This window comes from Cyprinus carpio, chromosome A5, assembly GCF_018340385.1.
Source record: "Cyprinus carpio isolate SPL01 chromosome A5, ASM1834038v1, whole genome shotgun sequence".
NCBI lineage: Eukaryota > Metazoa > Chordata > Actinopteri > Cypriniformes > Cyprinidae > Cyprinus > Cyprinus carpio.
In genome coordinates, this window is record NC_056576.1 from 2,314,854 (window position 1) to 2,336,186 (window position 21,333).

At 39.9% G+C, this 21,333-nt stretch overlaps 1 protein-coding gene across 3 annotated transcripts in view; it reads left to right on the top strand.

Moving 5' to 3' along the window:
• Positions 1-16,436, top strand: part of LOC109096568 (MOB kinase activator 3B) — a 182,595-nt gene extending 166,159 nt beyond the window's left edge. Inside the window, exons 1-4 of one of the 3 annotated variants that reach the window (XM_019110172.2) lie at positions 1,222-1,320; positions 5,275-5,800; positions 14,741-14,943; positions 15,702-16,436. In XM_019110172.2, coding sequence (XP_018965717.1) covers positions 5,383-5,800; positions 14,741-14,943; positions 15,702-15,731 — 651 coding nt within the window. In that variant the 5' untranslated portion in view covers positions 1,222-1,320; positions 5,275-5,382 and the 3' untranslated portion in view covers positions 15,732-16,436. Of the gene's footprint in view, positions 1-1,221; positions 1,321-1,901; positions 2,023-5,274; positions 5,801-14,740; positions 14,944-15,701 lie in introns of those variants that run through there. The other 2 variants (XM_042751340.1, XM_042751335.1) reach the window with 2 other exon arrangements.
• The last annotated feature ends 4,897 nt before the right edge of the window (positions 16,437-21,333 follow it).

Below are 21,333 nucleotides of genomic sequence, written 5' to 3' on the forward strand. Positions count from 1 at the left end.
ATTTGCTGAGGAATTGAGACAAGACAGGAAGATTATATACTAAGCAGTCTTTTGGTAGAAGTGATGGTTCTACCATATTTGTAACAAGGAGTTGAGTTCACAGTAGCCACCCAGTTTAAGTCCATATCCAGACCAGGTGGTGGATCAGGACCTAGAGTTGACCTCCACAGCCCTGAATGTCTGCGCAGACCATGTCAACTAGAGCCCCAGAGACAGATCCCCAGTGAAGACCTCCTCACCTCAACGACCATCAGCACAAGACTATGGGAACCAGGCGATACATCTGCTCAATCTGACCTGTGCTGCAGCCTGGAACTAAACCACATCATGCTGGTTTCGTCTGGAGAACCCCCACCGAAGCAGCTCAGTTTAGCTATATATGCAGACGACATTACAATTTGTAATTCATTAAGAAAAGCGTTCCTTAGGAAACACATTGCTGTGTGAAGATATTATAGATCAGAGAACTGTAATGGTAATAATGAGACAGAATGTGATCTGCGGGAATCTCTGTGTGACCGCTAGATGGCGCCACTGAGCCGGGTTTTTTTGCAGCAGCACTAAAATCACACGCATTTGAGTTTGTTAGAGCAGGACTCTCTCTTTCTCTCTCTAGAGCACACACACTCTCTCTTTCTCTCTCTCACACACACACACACCCTCTCTCTCTCTCTCACAACACAACCGTGTGTGTGCAGTGGAGTGTTGTGCTTTTCCTGACACACATGATCAACATCAACCACACCTACATGTGTGTGCAGTGGACACACACACACACTTACCCCCCCCTCCTCACACACACACACACACACACACACACACACACCCCTCTCCCTCTCTCTCTCTCTCTCTCTCTCGCTCACACACACACATACCCCCCCCCTCTCTCTCACACACACACACACACACACACACACACACACACCACTCTCTCTCTCTCTCTCTCTCTCACACACACACACACACACACACACTTACCCCCCTCTCTCTCTCTCTCTCTCACACACACACACACACACACCCTCTCCCTCTCTCTCTCTCTCTCTCTCTCTCTCGCTCACACACACACACACACACACACACTTACCCCCCCCCTCTTCTCTCACACACACACACACACACACACACACACACACACACACACACACACACACACCCCTACACATCTCTCTCTCTCTCTCTCTCGCCACACACCACACACACACACACACACACACCTTACCCCCCCCCCCTCTCTCTCTCACACACACACACACACACCCTCTCTCTCTCTCTCTCTCTCTCTCTCTCCACACGAGCACATTCGGAACAGCAGTCGCGGTAAGTGTTACTCAACCTTTTCTCTCATTCTCACAAACTTCTCGTGTGATGGGTCATTATCACTCGGTTGATGTTTGATGTTTCTTTAGTTGTGTTTTGTGTCCATCCTCCCGTTTCAGACTCGCGGTGTTTTGGGATGTTGTTGAGTTAGTGGGATCTGGTTTACACGAAATGAAAATGTTGCTCACAAGAACCAGTTTCAAAGTCTAATATGATGAATGTTTTCTGTGCAGTATGACTACCTATAAGCTGCAGGAGATACATCGCGGATATAAAACCTGTATTGACAATAACGATTCACATTTTAGCCTCATGCAGAAGTGTAAATATAACTTTGTGATGTGAGAACTCAATTGATTAGTTAAAGACACTGAGTTAATCTGTAGACGTGGTTTGTATGCAGCTTTTTCTTTAGTCAGGTGAGTTTTGTTCCTTAGGGTTAGTGTGTTTATTCATAACTAGAGGAAGAAGTTCAGAACTGGAGACGAGTGCTTTGGGTTGAACATCAGCTGAAGGAACACTGAAGGACAAAACTGCACTCTTGTTGCAGTGAGACCACAGTGAAGCAGTTTCACAGAAGACAGACTGATAGATGAGATGAGGAGGGGGTTGTGTCCTGTCCTGTCCTGCTCTCCAGGATGTCTTTGTTATGCAACCTGGTCCTGGTTGAGACCATAGATGATGAATAGAGCACAGAACCTGGTAAAAGCCATCTCTGATAAATAGACCAGCACTTCTCAACTGGGGGGCACGAATCAAAAACAGATCTCTGGCCTTTTCTGGTCAAATTGCAGACAGAAGGGGAAAATGCATGGTTTGTGTGACCACAGTGTGTTATTTATTGGCTGTCAACTACTTAAAAAGCATGGTTAGAAACTAAACGCTCATACTGTAATGACAGTATAAACTTAAAATGTTTTTGTTCAGCCTGTGTACTGTGTAAAATCTGTGTGTTGTTGGGTATATGCAATCAAAGATACTAACAGTCATTTTTGTTAATTTTGTACGATAAACAGTCTGGTCGCTGCTTGATGTCCAATGTAAAATGTGGCGTGATGTTCGTGTAATGTGGCGTGTTTTGACATGCGTATGATACTGTTGGTAAAGGGCTTCATATTTTACTGCTCACACATGCCTCTTCATGAATCACTTTTAGACCTTTTCTGTTCTTTTTCCCCTAGAATACAAGTTTTTACTGATCAGAACTGACAATTAATATAGCATCTTTTTCATATAGTATTATGCTATATTTCCTTTTCTTGATCCTGTTGATCAGAGTAAACACACACACACACACACACACACCCCATCGATCTGTTGGTAGCGCTTTCATCAGGAAGAGATCTGAGCAATATTAATGAAGCTGATCAGATGTGAAGGCATGAACTGATGAAACACACCTTGATTGCATTGCATTACAGATTGAGACAGATTCAATGTTTATTACTCACTGGTTTGCAGATACTTTTTATCCACAGCACTTAACATCAGATCTAATAGCGCATTGTGTTATTTTTTCTGCACAGTGACTCAGACCACAAGAATGTGCGGTTAGTTATCTGCCCTGTTTGAAAACTAGGGCACGTAATGAGAGTTAAACATTGACTGGCTAGAAAACGGACTGACTCATTCGTAACATGTAGAAAACAGGCAAACCGAGCATCAGCCGGCATGTTCTCTTCTGTAAAAACTTTCTGCTGATCTTCAGCTGTTTAGGACTTTACTGCGCTTTCTCCACGTCTGTGTGAAACAGCAGCGCTTCAATCCCTGCGCTGACACAATGGAAGAGTAGAGCGCGCTCAAACGACTCTTTCCCTCCCCTTCATTCAACTCTGTCCTCCACTTTCTGTGCCTCTAGGACCTGCTGTGTTTTGGGTGGAAAGTAGGCCAGGATCAGACACTGGGACATTAGTGTCTACAGCATTTTAACAGGCTGGTTTCAAGAGTTTTAGTAAGGAATCCTTTCATTGGTTTCTGTTTGGAACACATCTGTTGAGCTCATGAAATGGGTGTTGATTGAGTCAGACTGTTAATGATGGACCGCTCGCTGTTATTGTAAAATGTCACGGTGTCGTCTTGATGAGCTGTATCTGTTTGAATGAATGAACAGACCCGATTCTCAGAGTCAGAAACTTCGAGCTCTGCTGTGTTTTTAGTATCAGTTCATGAAGCTCAAGTGTGGGAATGTCTGTCAAACAGTCTGTCCCTGTGCTCCTCTCAGTAATGAGTACAGTAGTCTTGATCCAAACATGAGAGCGATGTGGAGTGTGTTTAGGAATGCGGCCACATGAGATTTAATTTGTGCAACGGAGATGTCAAATCCAATACAACCAGTGGTGTATTTGAAAAGTCTTAAAACCCTTCACATCACACCTTATGACATCTGGCTGTGTCTTTTGGTTTGAATCTCTTGTTTTAGATGGTGTTAAATCTGTTGGCCAGCATGTGAGCTGCTGGAGAATCTTTTCAGGATGAGGTCATTACATGACTACTGGCCTCAAGCTAAACAGATGCAACCGATTCACTCAGTGGCTGTCTTGATTTATGCACTGCAGGATTATATGTGACCCTGGAGCACAAAACCAGTCATAAGGGTAAATGTTTCAAAATTGAGATTTATACATCATATAAAAGCTGAATAAATAATCTCTCCATTGATGTATGGTTTGTTAGGAGGACAATATTTGGCCAATATACGACTATTTGAAAATCTGGAATCTGAGGATGCAAACAAATCTAAATATTGAGAAAATCATCTTTAAAGTTGTTCAAATGAAGTTCTTAGCAATGCATATTACTAATCACAAATTAAGTTTTGATATATTTACGGTAGGGAATTTTCAAAATATCTTCATGGTGGATGATGTTTTTTTATTATTATAATGATTTTTGGCATAAAAGAAAAATCTATAATTTTAACCCATACAATGTAATTTTGGCTATTGCTACAAATATACCCCAGCGACTTAAGACTGGTTTTGTGCTCCAGGGTCACATATAGTATTTTTAGGATTATGTCTACAGTACTAGTCAATACATTGTACTTTCTTTCACGTGTATGGGAATAATGTAGTGATCAAAACAAATGAAAACTTTCTTATATTTGAGCTTGTCTAGATCCCAGCTCTGCTCACTCTGGGATGCTTTCTGCACACTACTGAGGGAGGAACATCTCAGTATCCACTACAAGACTATCAAAACACTCTCTTCCTTTTACTCATATTTGTGGACAAAGTTAATTTCAAGCTTTTAAGCAGAAGTGCCTTTAGATCGATAGGTTTTTAAGATCACGAGAAACATAAAATTCAGTAAAGTGTTGCCAAATGTTTGTCTGAGTGTGTTTGTTAGTCTAAATAGTCTATGGGTAATATTCAACAGTCTGGACATGGAGCTGCATTGAGATTCCTGTATCTCTGGAACTTAATGATATAGGGCCTTGAAAATTAAGATTCCACGGGTAAAGATTATTAAGAACTTGAATCTAGGGGCAGCTGTGGCCTAATGGTTAGAGAATTGGATTTGTAACCAGAAGGTCCCAGGTTCGAGTCTCGGTGCTGGCAGGAGAGTGAATGAACAGCGCTCTCTTCCACCCTCAATACAGACTTACTGATCTCTGTGTAAAAGCAACATTATGATGCTGCCATCTTTCTAAAGTCATTTTAAAACCCGTGTAATCTGGCTCTAAAATCGTCATTTTGACAGTGTGTTACTCAGTAAATATTAATTCATGCCGTTTAATATCTTGGTTTTCATCACTATACATGTTTATCTTTCTTCAGAAAAATATTAGCAAAATTAAAATTTGAGCTGGGGAAGTTTCTGAAATTTGATTGGTTTGTCGCCGAATGACCCATTTATTGTTTGAGACAGATAAGCTGAATGCTGATGTTCTGAGCGGATGTGCCCATCAGCGTGTGCGGGCAGGTTCTGAACTGCAGCTTGTTTGTTTTTCAGGAGAACATGTCATAACACAGAGGATCCAGACTCTTCCAGACTCTCAGTGCTTTATTCACCCACCTGTTGACTGAAGGTCCTCCAAACATTCTGTCACTCCTAGACATCATGTCCATCGCACTCAAACAAGTGTTTAACAAAGACAAGACGTTCCGGCCCAAGCGTAAGTTCGAGCCGGGCACTCAGCGCTTCGATCTGCACAAGCGGGCGCAGGCATCGCTCAACTCGGGCGTGGATCTGAAAGCAGCCGTCCAGCTGCCGCACGGTGAGGATCTGAACGACTGGGTGGCTGTGCACTTGGTGGACTTCTTCAACCGGATCAACCTCATCTACGGGACAGTGTGCGAGTTCTGCACGGAGAAAAGCTGTCCGGTGATGTCAGGCGGCCAGCGATACGAGTACCGATGGCAGGATGAGCACAAGTACAAGAAGCCCACGCCGCTGCCTGCTCCAAAGTACATGAACCTGCTGATGGACTGGATAGAGATGCAGATCAATAACGAGGACATCTTCCCCACCAGCATCGGTGAGTGTTTCCATGTTCCATCCGCATCTCTGAAATATCATAAATGTAGTTTTTGACTATATTTGGTATAAATATTATTGTTGCTGAAATTGCAATGTTTAAGTCAGGTCAAGTCAAGCCACCTTTATTTATTGCACTGTATACAGTACAGATTGTGTTAAAGCAGGTTTACGGTATTAAACAGAAAAATAGTGTGCTGATAATGCAAGAGGACATTAGAAAACAGTCAGTTTTTCAGCTAAAGTCAGTACATTGTTGATTCAGTGATTCATCATCCAGTTCAGCTCTCTTCTAATAGTGTCTGTGCAGTCAAGCCAACAATATTGCCAGAAATAAAGTGTTCTCCCCTGACCAGACGAAACCAGCATAATACCAGGCTGCGACACAGGTCAGATTGAGCAGAGGACTCTCGTGGTCTTTTGCTGATGGCCGTCTGAGACAAGGTCTTTACAGGGGATCTGTCTCTGGGGCTCTAGTCCTGGTCTCTGCTGTCTTTCAGGGCTGTAGAGGTCCTTAATGCTGATCCACCATCTGATCTGGATACATTTTGGATCCGGGTGACTGCAGTGACCCTCTTATCTGGATACAGACTGGATCTGGTGGCTACGGTGACCTCGGAATAAGAGAGAAACAGACTAATATTAGCGTAGATGCCATTCTTCTAATGATGTAGCAAGTACATCGGGTGTTATGGGAAGTGTTCCGGTTCAGGTTTACCTAATTAATGCAGCCTAAAAATCCTTTAACGGATTTGGATATTAGAAGTGTATTAGTGTATTATGTGTAAGCCAGGTTAAAGAGATGGGTCTTTAATCTAGATTTAAACTGACAGAGTGTCTAAAAAGAAAAGGATTTGCTTGCAAGTGCTGCAAAAGTGTTTGCGTGATCATTTCGAACCCTGGCAAAAGTGGTCTTCAGCTGTAGTTCTGGGGATTCTCTTACGAGAAAGATTTTCAAAGAGTTGCATTTGTAACAATAAACTTTATATTTGCTAAGTTTTTGAAGCCATTTGTAAAACAGCTGCTTTATGATTGTGTGCTGCACGTCAATTCTCTTCTGGATTTTGCTAGACAGCGTGTCTACACTGGTCTAAATCACTCCCAACTCAGAGAAACCAGTCGCCTTGTAGTTTTTTTAGTTTTGATGGATTTGTTAAATTTCTATGCAACTTGGGCTGTTATTTGTAATGATCTCTGTTTGTTTTGTTTTTTTGGACCATTAAACTTCAAATCCTCTGTAAACACCACAGGCGTCATAATGGTTGCAGACCTCACAGATCCTCATTTCAAGTGATTTTCACTTTGATTTGTATGTGACCAGTTGTCTGAGTTGTTGTAATTAGTCCATTCATTTCCATTGAGTTTTCCATTGCCTTTCTTTGGACATAGTGACCCTGTCTAGTGTAACCCTCCATGTGATCATATACACAGACCGAAAACTCGCTGCTGTCATTCCTGTGGGTCATTCATCACAGAGGGCACAAGGTCTCGTTCACAGGAACACAATCAGCCACATGCTGTCAATAATTCAAGGACATCAGATGCCCTGAAGACACCTCAGCTGTCATTGTAACCGAACCCTGTTGTGATCCACAGCAGCCTGAAATACTGAAAAAGCACTCTCCACTCCGTCTTGCAGCGCAGTTTTAATGTGCTTTACTGACACCACAGATATTTGTACATTCATACTGCTAAAACAATTATACAGATACAGTCAGATTAAAAAATGTAAATCCATTAATGAATAAAAGAGAAACAAATACAGTCTATAATTGAAGGGAAAATCCATAATGTTAAATGAAGATAAAGTTGCACATAAAAGAAATGCTTCTCTTGTGTTCACCTCATAAGAACTGCATTAAGATCCACTTGCAGAAGCTGATTTGTTATGTTCCTGTGGATCTGCAGGATATTTTTCCCAACTGGTAATTTCTTGATTTTGTTTCTCAGTGGACTTCACACACCAAACAGGACAATCCGCTCAATCACTGATTCTGATATTTTCACAGATTCTAATCAGATCAGCATCTCTCAGCTCATTCACTTCAGGGTTAAAATGTACTTAGGATGTGATGTTTAGACCTGCTGTAGGTAGTGCAGTATACTATACCGAGTGAGTTATCTGTTTAGTTCCTAATGGTTTTAGTACCTGCAGTTGTTTGTTTGTTTCTGATTTGTTAAATAGCGTTTAAAAATGAGGTTCCCATATTTATCCATTTTTGTTTGTCAAGTTCTTCATGGACATGTTTTTTTACAGTTTGTTCCTGTTGTTCAAACACTGGTTTGTATTGACTGATTTCTCAGATATGGTCATTTGATTTTGATTATATTGTGCTTTTTGTGTTGTTTTAAAATTTCACAGTAAAGCGATGTATCTCTATTATTCAGGCTTTGATTGGAATTGCTCAGAATTGCTCAGAAAATCTTGATCAAACCATTTTTTTTCTGTTTTCAGCTTTGACTGTTTTGCTGTTCCTTCACAGCTAGATTGAGCCCTACTTTAGTGTGTTCATAGACAGTATCCAGAAAGTTCTCGAACAGCATTTGTGTTGTTTGCTGCTTATTGTTTCCCGTCTGCTCTGGAGCCTCAGGACTCTGATGCTGGAATATATGTGGCACGGATTAAATATCTGTTTGTGATGTGAGTTCAAGCCAGATCCGAAACAGGCCAGTGTTGGCTCTGTCTCAATACTTTGACAGGCGTTGTTTTTGTGAGGGTGTAATAATTTCAGTGAGTGGTGAGATTGGGAACGTCTCTCCTCATAGAGAGAAGTGTCAGGAAATGTCTCTCAGTTTGAGGTAGAGGAAGGAAGAGGAAGATCCTGTCCATCGCATTTGACTTCCTGTGTCAGTTTTTGTGGGATATTAGCTCTTCTATAGGATACGGGATTGTAAATCTACAAGAATATCACGTTATGATGGGAAATTGAGGCGTGCTGTAAGGGACATTCTTGTTATTACGCCGAGTCAGAAGTGTTGTGAAGAGAGTAAAGGCCAGTGGTTTTCTGAAGTCTATCAGGAGTTTATCTTGTGATAAATCAATGAAGAAATTAATCTGGAGATCTAAATTCCTGCAGACATTTGTTCCTGCACTTCTCTAACAAATATGCCTGTAATTTTATTTAATAAACCTCTAAATATTGATGTGTTGGATCTTAACTTTGCATGAAGGAAGTCCCTGATCTTAACTGACTGTGAGCCGAACAATGGGTTGAAAGAAAATACTGACTAGCGCCGTTTTTGGCCCTAAACCCAGATTATGTTGTTACCTGTCTAATAGAAACGGTCGTGTTCATAATTATCAGTACTGTGAATCTACTCAGGGTCTGTCAGTCCGCTATCAAACTCTACTTCTACTGAAGGTTCATCGAGCTGCAGCATATACATGTTCACAGTACTTTGTTTTTCAGGCCGTATTATGAGCAGATTAAGAGGGCTGATGACCTACAGTAACTAACCCACCCTCCCCAACCGATCACATGACTGAGAGCCTAAACCGGTCAGCAGCTCGGCTTATCCTGCGCTGACTAGGCTTTCAGACAGTCTTATGAAGATATCTTCATGCTGTGGATAATTGAATTACACACAGCCCTACACACTATATAACAGTCTCACCCTCATCTGTACAAATACTGTACAGCAGCTTTAACCTGACTAATATCATGCTCAGTAAGTCCTTCTGAGTCTTTGTTTTAACTCCAGTGTTTTGTACTGATGACTATATGGCTTGAAACATGAAATCTGTGGTTATTCAGTTAAATGAGCTGTTTATGGCTGAAAGAATCGTGGGAACTCAGAGGTTTGGGATGAAAATGGGCCTGAAAGCTTGATGAAGTATGGTTTTGCTGTTCTTCAGAGCGTTGGACAGCTTCTGTGATCTAGAGTAAAGTGAGTCTGAAGTCTAATTGATTCATAAGAGCTGCTGATCTGTGATCTGAAGGCTGCTCCACAGTTTGAAAACAAGGAGCGTTTCATTCGGCCATGAGCAGAACATAATGAGCTTTTGTTAGGAAACAAAGGCACTAATTCAGTGTCACAAGCACACAAACTCACATACGCTTACACAGCAGCCACATGTACAGTCTTTCCACCAGTACACAAGCATTATTTTGCATAAGAATAAGTGCTTGATGATTTGTTTGTACTTAAAATATGATGCAAATGCAAGATTTATTCCTGCTGTTTTCCTTGAACCCATTCAGACCCTCGTCCATCATAAACAGAGTGACCGTAAGCACCGTCAGCAGATTGTCCACAAAGGGCTTTTTCATTTTTGCTTCGTTTTTTTCAGGTCCGCTGCTGTAGAGAAGGACACTTCCTGTAGGTGTTCAGGTGATTTCCTGTTTTTACAGAGCTTGTGATATCTGTACTAAACAGTCAGTTTTGCTGTTCTAGTCTGTCATTTGAACAACAAAGCAGCATTAATAGCAGGAAAATAGAGAATTACAAATATTATACATTCACTGTGTGTTCAGTAGGGACGGAACGGTTGAACATCGAGAGATGTGACGATTCAAGTTGGTTGAATGTTAAACAAATTGTCATACATTTGGGGGTGGACTTTATATGAATGTATCTCTGAGGGGAAATGACTGTCCTAAAAAAAAACGTAGATGGTATTTTCTTTTCATCTTGTCTCTGTATAATGCATATTAGTGTTTATAATCGCAGCGCTGCTTTGTTTAGAGTGGTTTCATGAGCACCACCTGCTGTCAGAGAGTGAACCTGAGCTTCTGCTGTTTTTGTTTTGTGTAGATGTTTTATGTAGTATAGGTAGTTTCACAAACCTAAATCAGAGCATTCTGTTTTTGTTTAAAATGTCCAATTATACAATCTAATTTAGATTAAAAACTGCTCATGTTGCATAAAGTAGGTGGCCAACCAAAATGAGCTTTTTGGCTGCGAGTGCTGCGGCGTCTGCAAAGTGCATTTGCAGCTTTTGACCGCTGCTTTAACCACAAGTTATCAAACAAGCAGTATTATTTATATAATATGAATTATGTGTTATATTATTCTAAAGAAATGGTGGTTTACTTTGCATCGGAGCATTAAAAGTGGTAGCCTATTTTAGTGAGCTAGGCTACATGGATTTATATGCAAAATGTCAATATTGTCACATATTAGGCCTATATTTGTCACAAATACATTTTTAATTTATATTTTAAAATTCCGTTAATAAAACAGCATGCATTTTTGTCACGCACTACTTTGTTATTCGTTACCTGTCCTTTATTTTGACAGATAACTTCTTGGGAAAAAGATATCTGTGTGTACACTGATTAAGAAATTGTTGCGTGTTTTATCAATTATTTCCTTTATTTTAATAAAACTTAAGGCACTGTATAATTTCACTCCCATTATTTAGGCCTAATTAAAACAAGAAACTAATAAATTAAACCTGCACAAATTAGCTAAATCCTTTAAACTCTAAAGAATGGACGGATTAATAAAACTTCCTCACATTTAAACTCAAGTTCTCTCATTATAATCAACAAAATATACACGATGTAAAAAAGATCTTTGTTAATTGACAACTTCAGTGCTTTTAAATGGAGCCTTCTTTACTTGCTTTCATATAATTTAAGTAAAAATAAAAAAAATGCAGCCCATTTATATGCAGGTGTGTATCATATTCCTTAAAATATCAGAGTGCAAGATTTGCACACGCAGCATTTATACTTATTTGTCTACATATTTTATCTTCATTACATGAAAAGTCATAACATATTTTTAAGTTAGGCTACTTTAATTCATAGAAATAATTTAAGCAATTTAAAGCTTTTTTTTATACTAGATTCAACTTGAATCTTAATACTTTTAAACATACTTTAAAATCTCAAGGAGTATATAAGTTGAAACGGTAAAATGTCACAGTGCATGTTAAGTAGCCTAAATGAACTTGTATCTTGTATAGTATTCAAAGACCTTAATTGTGTGTTTACTTTAAAATATCAATGTAATTTGATTTTTTTTTTTTTTATATAAAAATGAAAGTGAAGTGAAAGTGAAAGTGACGTGACATTCAGCCAAGTATGGTGACCCATACTCAGAATTAGTGCTCTGCATTTAACCCATCCGAAGTGAGCAGTGAACACACACACACACACTGTGAACACACACCCGGAGCAGTGGTCAGCCATTTTATGCTGCGGCGCCCGGGGAGCAGTTGGGGGTTCGATGCCTTGCTCAAGGGCACCTAAGTCATGGTATTGAAGGTGGAGAGAGAACTGTACATGCACTCCCCCCACCCACAATTCCTGCCGGCCCGAGACTCGAACTCACAACCCTTCGATTGGGAGTCCGACTCTATAACCATTAGGCCACGACTCCCCCAAACTATTATTTTTTTTTTAGGCCACGACTCCCCCAAACAAATTTTACTTTAAACAAAACATGTCCACAGCTGAGCAACACGGGAGGCAGGTTCTGCGCAGAGCGCGCGAAGTGAATGTGCATGCACAAGTTTTGTTTCTTAAAGTAATTTTCAGATGCAGTGGGAAAAAAAACTGGATAAAAACATACACGAAACTTGTAAATCGTTAACAACATAGCCTAGATTAGGCCCAGACTCTGTTGCTAAGTAACCTATACTATAATGTAAATTTGTTAACCCACAGTAACACATTTTAAACGATTAATTGCCTATTTTCGTTTGCTGCATGTTTTTTAAAAACACTAAAAATAAATTGAGGAAAAAAAAAATTCTATATATAAATACATAATTCTAATGGATAAATATAATTGCAGTATATAATAATAATATAGGCTTAGCTATAAAAAAAGTTTTTTTTTTGAAAATTATAATAATTAAAAGCGAAACATAAGGTAAGTGCAAACGTTTTCATATTCGTGATATTGCCCATTTGAAGTTGAACTATTATTCATTAGTTAAAATAGGCTTTGTAGTTCGCGCGTGTTTCAGTATCGACGGGAAAAAAATCATATTTAGCAAAAATATGCCAAAGTGGACCGCTGCTCACGTCGAATGGCACGATGAACGGCAGCTGTTTCCAATGAATATGAGGCATCAGCGCGATCAAACAGCTGAAACAGATAATACTCCATTTTTCGTCACACAGTAAAGGCATGATTCAAAACTGCAAAGTGTTAGCAGTTTGAAAAATCAAGAATAATAGCAGAGTTAATAAGAATTATTTCTAAATGCTGGACCTTTCTCATTTCGCTCTGCATATGGAACCTGAAGGATTTTTAATTATTATTTTTTTTTTTTCCAAGAATGAACTGAAATGAAAACATTTAGCTTCTAAATCCATGTGTGTGTGTGTATTCTGTAGCCTAAGACTATCCCACGTCTTGAAATTAACTCACTGTAAATTTTCTAATGGTTTTTAAGGATGTTACAATGTTATTGTTGTTTTACTTCGTCCTTTCATCTCCGTTTACAAACCAACATTTTACAATTACAGTCAGTTTGTAATCCGTACCTTTGCGCCATCTGGTGGTAGTTTCGCAAATGATTTTAACACACGTCTTGAAGGTTAACGCAGGGGTATTACCCATTCTGGTTGCCCACCTACTGTATATGCAGCATCTTTGACTGGATTGTGATTAAAATGTAGTGGTTTCCTCTCATTTTGAATGGAAAGAGCACAGGCAAAGCTTTTGTTTATATTAAGATTTTCTTTTTTATTTGATTTTGGGTTTATTTAAAAATTTGTGTGAGTCTGTGTGTGTGTGTGTGAGAGAGAGAGAGAGAGAGAGAGAGAGAGAGTGTGTATTTTGTGAGAGTGAGAATATTTTGGGGACACATTTGTCCCAAAAGTGAGCTAAACCTGACAAAATTTCCAAAAACCTCCCTTTGGGGACGTCCTCGTTTGCAAAACTGGTATAAAAATAAAGTAAATAAAGGTTGTTTTTTTTATTGTAAAAATGCAGAAAGTTTACTGTGAGGGGTAGGTTAAGGTGTAGGTGTAGGGTGATAGAAAATACAGTTTTTACAGTATAAAAACCACTACACCTATGGAATGTCCCCATTTAGATAGCTAAGTAAACGTGTGTGTGTGTGTGTGTGTGTGTGTGTGTACTTCTGAGGTTCATAAAGAAGTCACTGTATGTGATTGTTGTCACTATCAGTGAGATTCCTGTGGAACACAGAGTTGTGATCAGATGTTGGATCAACACCTAGAGACGAGCTTGACAGCGCTGAACGTCAGCGGAGATCAGGACAACTAGATGAACCCCAGAGACAGATCCCCTGTAAAGACCTCATCACCTTGATGACCATCTGAACAAGACCATGGGAACCAGTTGAGTCCTCTGCACAATCTGACCTGTGCTGCAGCCTGGAATTGAACTGCTGGTTTCGTCTGGTCAGAGGAGAACTGAACCCCGACTGAGCCTGGTTTCTTTTCTCCATTCTGTCACCGATGGAGTTTTGGTTTCTTTGGCTTGCTTAGCTGGGGACACTTGACTGATTGCACAGACACTATTGAAGAGAGCTGAACTGGATGATGACATCACTGAATCATTAATGAACTGACTTTAACTGGAAAATGACTCTTTTATTGTCTTCATGATTACTGATATTTATATTTATGCATTTAGCAGACGCTTTTATCCAAAGCGACTTACAGTGCATTCAGGCTAACATTTTTTTTTCTACCTAACATGTGTTCCTGGGAATCGAACCCACAACTTTTGCGTTGCTAGAGCAAAGCTCTACCACTAAGCCACAGGAACACAATTGACAAACTGTTTTCCTGTTTGACACTGTAAATCTGCTTTGACACAATCAGTATTGTATAAAGCGCTATATACATAAAGGGGACTTGACTTGTGAGCCGGATTGTGAAGGTTCAGATGATGTTTGTATTTAAATCCTTTGATTGTTGAACTAGTCCTCTGGTTATGAGAGGTGTCTGCTCCACATCTTCATCCTCTGTTTTTCTACAGTCTTCCTCTTTGTGTTTTTGTCTTTCAGGAATTCCCTTCCCAAAGAACTTCATCCAGATCTGTAAGAAGATCCTGTGTCGTCTTTTTCGCGTGTTCGTGCACGTCTACATCCATCATTTCGACCGGATCCTCCTGATGGGAGCTGAAGCGCATGTCAACACCTGCTACAAACACTTCTATTACTTTGCCACTGAACTCAACCTTATAGACCGCAAAGAGCTGGAGCCGCTGGTGAGAACGGAACGAGACCATGGCATAGATATAATAAAGCATTATTTCCTTCTGAAACTCTCTTCATTTAGAAATGGACCTTCTGCAGTAGATTCAGCTGGATAAAACCTTGCTGAATTCATGAATAATTGCTGATGAGAGAAAGCACCCTTTCTCATGATTATTTTATTGTTGTAGTATTGATGATCTCATTCTGAAGCTGTATGACTTTCTTTCTTCTGTGAAACACTACGAGATGTTTACACAGAAAGTGACCAGTTGCATTAACTACTTAGACTAGTCTTAAAAGTTATAGACACAATGTTTTTTTTCTACAAGACTGGTCATAACTTTTTTAAGTGAGTTACATAAAAACATATGTTAATCTGAATCTGAATCTTTGAGTCTGAAAAGTAAGACTTGGTTAACTGCTAGTTAGTCAAACTAGTTCTTAAGATGCAGTCTTAACATAGTGACCACAGTATGCTTATGCAACTGGCCCCAGGAGCTGACAAAAGAAAACCACTCTATTCCAGGCCTTCTGAAGTCATGCAATGAGAAACAGAGCCAGAGTCAAGTTCTGCTCCGAACGTCTTGCTGTGAAGTCTTGTGGACTGATTTCTCTGTTCTGCAGATGAGAGAAAGTCATAGATTTGTAATCGATGATGACAGAATGAATAACTAACCATTCAGTATCCGTATCAGTGCAGTGATGTGTGTGTAGGGGTGTGTGTGTGTGATATTGCACTAATGTAATTCTCTCTCTCTGGGGATTTCAGAAAGAAATGACCTCTAGAATGTGTTTGTGAGCACCAGTGTCTGGACCATTTCCAAAAACTCCACCTGAGAGGCTTTTCTCAGGAGCTTTAATCCTTGAACTGGACATTGCCGTGGAAATGAGGTCATCACCGGGGTGATTCCAGAGCCTGGTGACATCATCACTGAACCAGACTGAACTGTAAGGATGAGGCAGAGAGACTGACAGTGAGCACTGATGCAGCGCCATCTAGCGGTGAGGCGCGTTACTCACACTGTGCTATCAGAGCAGCTGTTTCATTCAGACATCTGCTCAAACCCACACTAAGAAGGGGACAGGGGACTGTGAGGTTTGGATGAGCTGCTTTCATTCATCTCCATGTTGCTTTATTTCTGTTTGTGTTGCACTGAAATGAATGGTTAAGTTTTAGTCACTGGATAGTCTATCTGTCTTATAAATCTGATGCTCAGTTCAGCATTGGAACTTAATTCTGTGAACTGGACGTCAGTATTCATTGGCCAATCACAGTCTGATAGTGTGTTCATCTTCAGTTGAGGAGAATTGAAATGGTCACACAGTAACTGTCGGATCTGCTCTGATTCTGTTCAGATCTCTCGTTTGCATTCTGTTACTAAACCACTAATATAAATTAAGTTTGTGGTGTTGTGTGAGTTCCAGCTCTCGTCTATCTTTTTTTGTTTGAAACATGAGCCTGTAAGTTTCATTAATAATGCAATAAAGAATATTTTGATTGTGATTGCCGCTCCCAACATTTATGAGAACATATAGCTGAACTATTTGATTGCAAAGGTTTATTGTTTGTTTGTTTGTTTTCTTCAGAAATGTGATTGTTAAAGTCAGCTGCTGCTGTTTGCAATACTTCTGTCCTTGCAATGATATTTCATTTAGTTTCCTCCTCTGTCTCTGCATTCTGTGCAGCAACACAAAGTATCTCCAGTTGACCTGAAAAACCCTAACTTACAGTCTATAAGCTCTTTAACAGATGCACTTACCTTGATTACGTGAAACCTGCTAGTCAGCGTAAAAGAAGCTGGAGTTTCTTAAACGCTGCTCATCTTAATTCCCAGTGAGAGCGACTGCGCCGGATTAGACCCTGAGTAGTTTGACGGGTGTCTTTAATCTAAGATTTGTGAGCTGAGGCTGATAAAAGTGCCAGCGATCACGTCTCTGTTTCTCAGTGCTGCGCTGGAGCTCATGAGAAGATACTTGTGTTGTTCATTCTTCCATCATGACACAGACTCACTTAGATTTCAATGCTCAGGCAATCCTAATTATTAGTTGCATTGTTTTTCCCCTCAAGCCAGTTTTCCTCTCAGGTCTGTCTGCCAGAGCGTGAGCGACTGCAGGCTTCATCATGGGTGAGAAACCGCCCTCGTCCGGGCCGCCGCTGTGCGTGCAGCTCTTCTCCGCTGTGGCTCTGGTGGGTTTTAGTCTCTACTGCATCGTTAAAGGAGTTTCCTTCGGCCTCTTCAACTGGTGGTACATTCTGGGCGCCGCCTGTCTGCTGGCCACCGGCTTCGCTGCCTTCCGCGTCTACGAGGTGTGTGTGATCATGGCGCAGAGAGAGACGGCCGAGAGAGAGCCGTGTGGGATACTACCGTGAGAGACGAGCCGTTTGCCCTGGTTGGGACGTCCAGCCAGAGCATCAGGACCCGTCTTTATGTGGAGTGAATTCTGCAGACTGACAGAATCCATGAACAGAACAACGTCTGAGTTCTACTGTTACAGGTCAAAAGAGTGACATGTAAAAGAATATATTTTGTGTCTTTTACAATTAAATCAAAACACAAGTGACAATTCTCTGTCATAGTGAAAAGTGCTCATAATCATCGAGCATTATTATGTCACAAAACATCTATGAAAGATCGGTTTTGGGGGGGGGGGTGTCAGGGAAAAAATTAATTATGCAAAAATGTGAATTAGCTGATGGTAATAATCTGTGTCCAAAAAATATGTGACATGAATAAATCAATTCAGTTTTTAATAATCTTTTTGGGTTTGTGAAATGGACAAAATGTCCTGTTGATCCTTTACTAAAACTAATGCAAGAATAACTTGTAGTGTTGTTTTTTTTGTTGTTGTTTTTTTGTTTGTTTGTTTTTTTCCATTAAATCAAGGTAAAAACTTACATGTGGATGACACTTGTGTTGTCAGCTGAACTGATCCTGATTGACAGTCACCTGAAGCTGAAGATTATTGGAAGTTTCCTGATTTAATGCAATATTCATTAGGGTCATCATTAGAATGCTTTTTCTGTAAAGATGCTTTGAAACTATTTGTATTGTGAAAAGTGCTATACAAATAAATCTGAAACTGATTTTAGCATGTCTTTAGTCAGCATACACATACTGTGACTGGAGATAGTTTTACAATGAGAGAGATGGATAAAATCAAAGAGGTTGATTAAAAAGATAAGTGAATTATCAGTGGAAAATTTACCATGAGAAGTTAGTTTAACTACACTGAAATGACCACAGTGTTTCTGTCATAAAGTCTTATGGACTTTAATTGAAAGTCGTCAAGTCAACTTTATCTATATAGCGCTTTTAACAATACAGATTGTGTCAAAGCACTTCATAGTATTAAATAGGAGAATTGTGTGTCAATAAATCAAAATGACAATAGTAGACAATTGTTTTTATTTTTTTTGAGTTTCATTGAATTCAGTGATGTCATTATCCAGCTCAGTTCAGTTTAAAAAGTATCTGTGCAATCAAGTCCACGATATTGCTGGATGTTAAGTGAAAAGTGAAAGTGACCTGGCATACAGCCAAGTATGGTGACCCATACTCAGAATTCGTGCTTGCATTTAACCCATCCAAAGTGAACACACACACACCATGAACACACACCCGGAGCAGTGGGTATCATTTATGCTGCGGCGCCCGGGGAGCAGTTGGGGGTTCGGTGCCTTGCTCAAGGGCACCTCAGTGATGGTATTAAGGGTGGAGAGAGGGCTGTACTCCCCCCACCTACAACCCCTGCCGGCTCAAGACTCAAACTCGTAACCTTTGGATTGCAAGTCCAACTCACTCACCATTAGGCCACGACTTCCCCCTTATTAAGTGTCCCCAACTAATCAAGCCAGAGGAACCAAAACTCCATCAGTGACAGAATGGAGAAAAAACCTTGGGAGAAACCAGGCTCAGTCGGGGGTCAGTTCTCCTCTGACCAGACGAAACCAGCAGTTCAATTCCAGGATGCAGCAAAGTCAGATTGTGCAGAGGACTCAACTGGTTCCTATGGTCTTGTCCCGGTGGTAGTCTGAGACAAGGTCTTTACAGGGGATCTGTCTCTGGGGCTCTAGTTGTCCTGGTCTCCGCTATCTTTCAGGGCTGTAGAGGTCCTTTCTAGGTGCTGATCCACCATCTGGTCTGGATACGTACTGGATCCGGGTGACTGCAGTGACCCTCTGATCTGGATACAGACTGGATCTGGTGGCTACGGTGACCTCGGAATGACAGAGTGTGTCTGCCTCCTGAACAATGTTAGGTTGGTTATTCCAGAGTTAGGCGATGAATAAGAAAAGGATCTGCCGCCTGCAGTTGATTTTGAAATTCTAGGCATTATCAAATTGCCAGAGTTTTGAGAATGCAGTAGACGTGGAAGACTATAATGCAATAAGAGCTTGTTCAAATACTGAGGTGCTAAACCACTCAGGGCTTTATAAGTAATAAGCAAGATTTTAAAGTCTATACGATGTTTAATAAGGAGCCAGTGCAGAACAGTGCATTGACAGAAAGCAGACAGACTGGCTAAACCGACCGTCTGCTAGGCGCCTCACGTCACAGAAGTCAGTTAATTCTCAGCACATAGACTCTTTCACCTAGATATCACACTATAGTCTGTTCCCCGAACTAGAAAATACAAAAAACGTCCAAACCAATTTAAGAGTAACAATTTAATTGATGTTCATATGGATAAACAAATGATAATTCATCACATAGACTCTTTCACCTAGATATCACACTATAGAGACTGTGTCTGTATATGATCACTGATCATAACCTAGATGTGCTCTGTTTGACAGAAACTTGGCTAAAACCTGATGATTACATTATTTCTTGGTCAACCCCCCAAGATTACTTTTATAAGCATGAGCCATGTCCAAAATGTAAAGGGGGAGGTGTTGCTACAATTTGTAACAATATTTTTTGTATTTCTCAGAGGGCGGGCTTCAGGTATAACTCGTTTGAAGTAATGGTGCTTACTTGACTGGGCTAATATGATCATACTTCTTGGTTCTAGAAAGAACTCTAGCTGCTGCGTTTTGGACTAACTGGAGTTTGTTTATTAATCATGCAGAACAACCACCCAATAAGGCATTACAATAATCTAACCTTGAGATCATGAACGCATGAATTAACTTTTCTGCATTTGGCATTGAGAGCATAGGTCATAATTTAGATATATTTTTGAGATGGAAAAATGCAGTTTTACAAATGCTAGAAATGTGGCTTTTAAAGGAAAGATTGCTATCAAATAGCACACCTAGGTTCCTAACTGATGACGAAGAATTGACAGAGCAGCCATCAAGTCTTAGACAGCGTTCTAGGTTATTACATGTGGAGGTTTTAGGTCTATAATTAACACCTCTTTTTTTTTTTTTTGTTTTTGTTTTTTTTTTTCTGAATTTAGCAGTTAGAAATTTCTTGTCATCTGGTTTTTTAAATCGACTATGTATTCCGTTAGTTTTTCAAACTGGTATGTTTTGCCAGGCCACAAATTTAAATAGAGCTGAGTATCATCAGTATAACAGTTAAAGCTAACACCATGTTTCCTGATGATATCTCCCAAGGGTAACATGTACAGTGTGATGTTTCCTGATGATATCTCCCAAGGGTAACATACTCCATACTGCACTTGTGAACGATATGATACCTCTTCATTCACTGCTACGAATTGAAGGCGGTCATATAAGTACGATTTAAACCATGCTAATGCACTTCCATTAATGCCAACAAAGTGTTCAAGTCTATGCAAAAGAATGCTGTGGTCAATTGTGTCAAACGCAGCACTAAGTTCCAATAAAACTAATAGAGAGATACATCCACAATCAGATGATAAGAGCAAATCATTTGTAACTCTAAGGAGAGCAGTCTCAGTACTATGATACGGTCTAAATCCTGACTGGAAATCCTCACAGATACCATTTTTCTCTAAGAAGGAATATAATTGTGAGTATACTACCTTTTCTAGTATCTTGGACAGAAAAGGGAGATTTGAGATCAGTCTGTAATTAACTAGTTCTTTGTGGTCAAGTTGTATTTTTTTTTAATGAGAGGCTTAGTTTGAAGGTTTTGGGACATATCCTAATGACAATGATGAATTAATAATAGTCAGAAGAGGATCTATAACTTCTGGAAGCACCTCTTTTAGGAGCTTAGATGGAATAGAGTCTAACATGTTGTTGGTTTAGATGATTTAAAAGGTTTATACAGTTCTTCCTCTCCTATAGTAGAGAATGAGTGGAATTGTTCCTCATGGGATCTATAGCATACTATCTGATGCTTTATTTTTTGTTAATTTAGCCACTGTATTGAATAAATACCTGGGGTTATGTTGGTTTTCTTCTTAAAGAGATGAAAAGTAATCAGATATAGCAGTTTTTAATGCTTTTCTGTACAATAGAG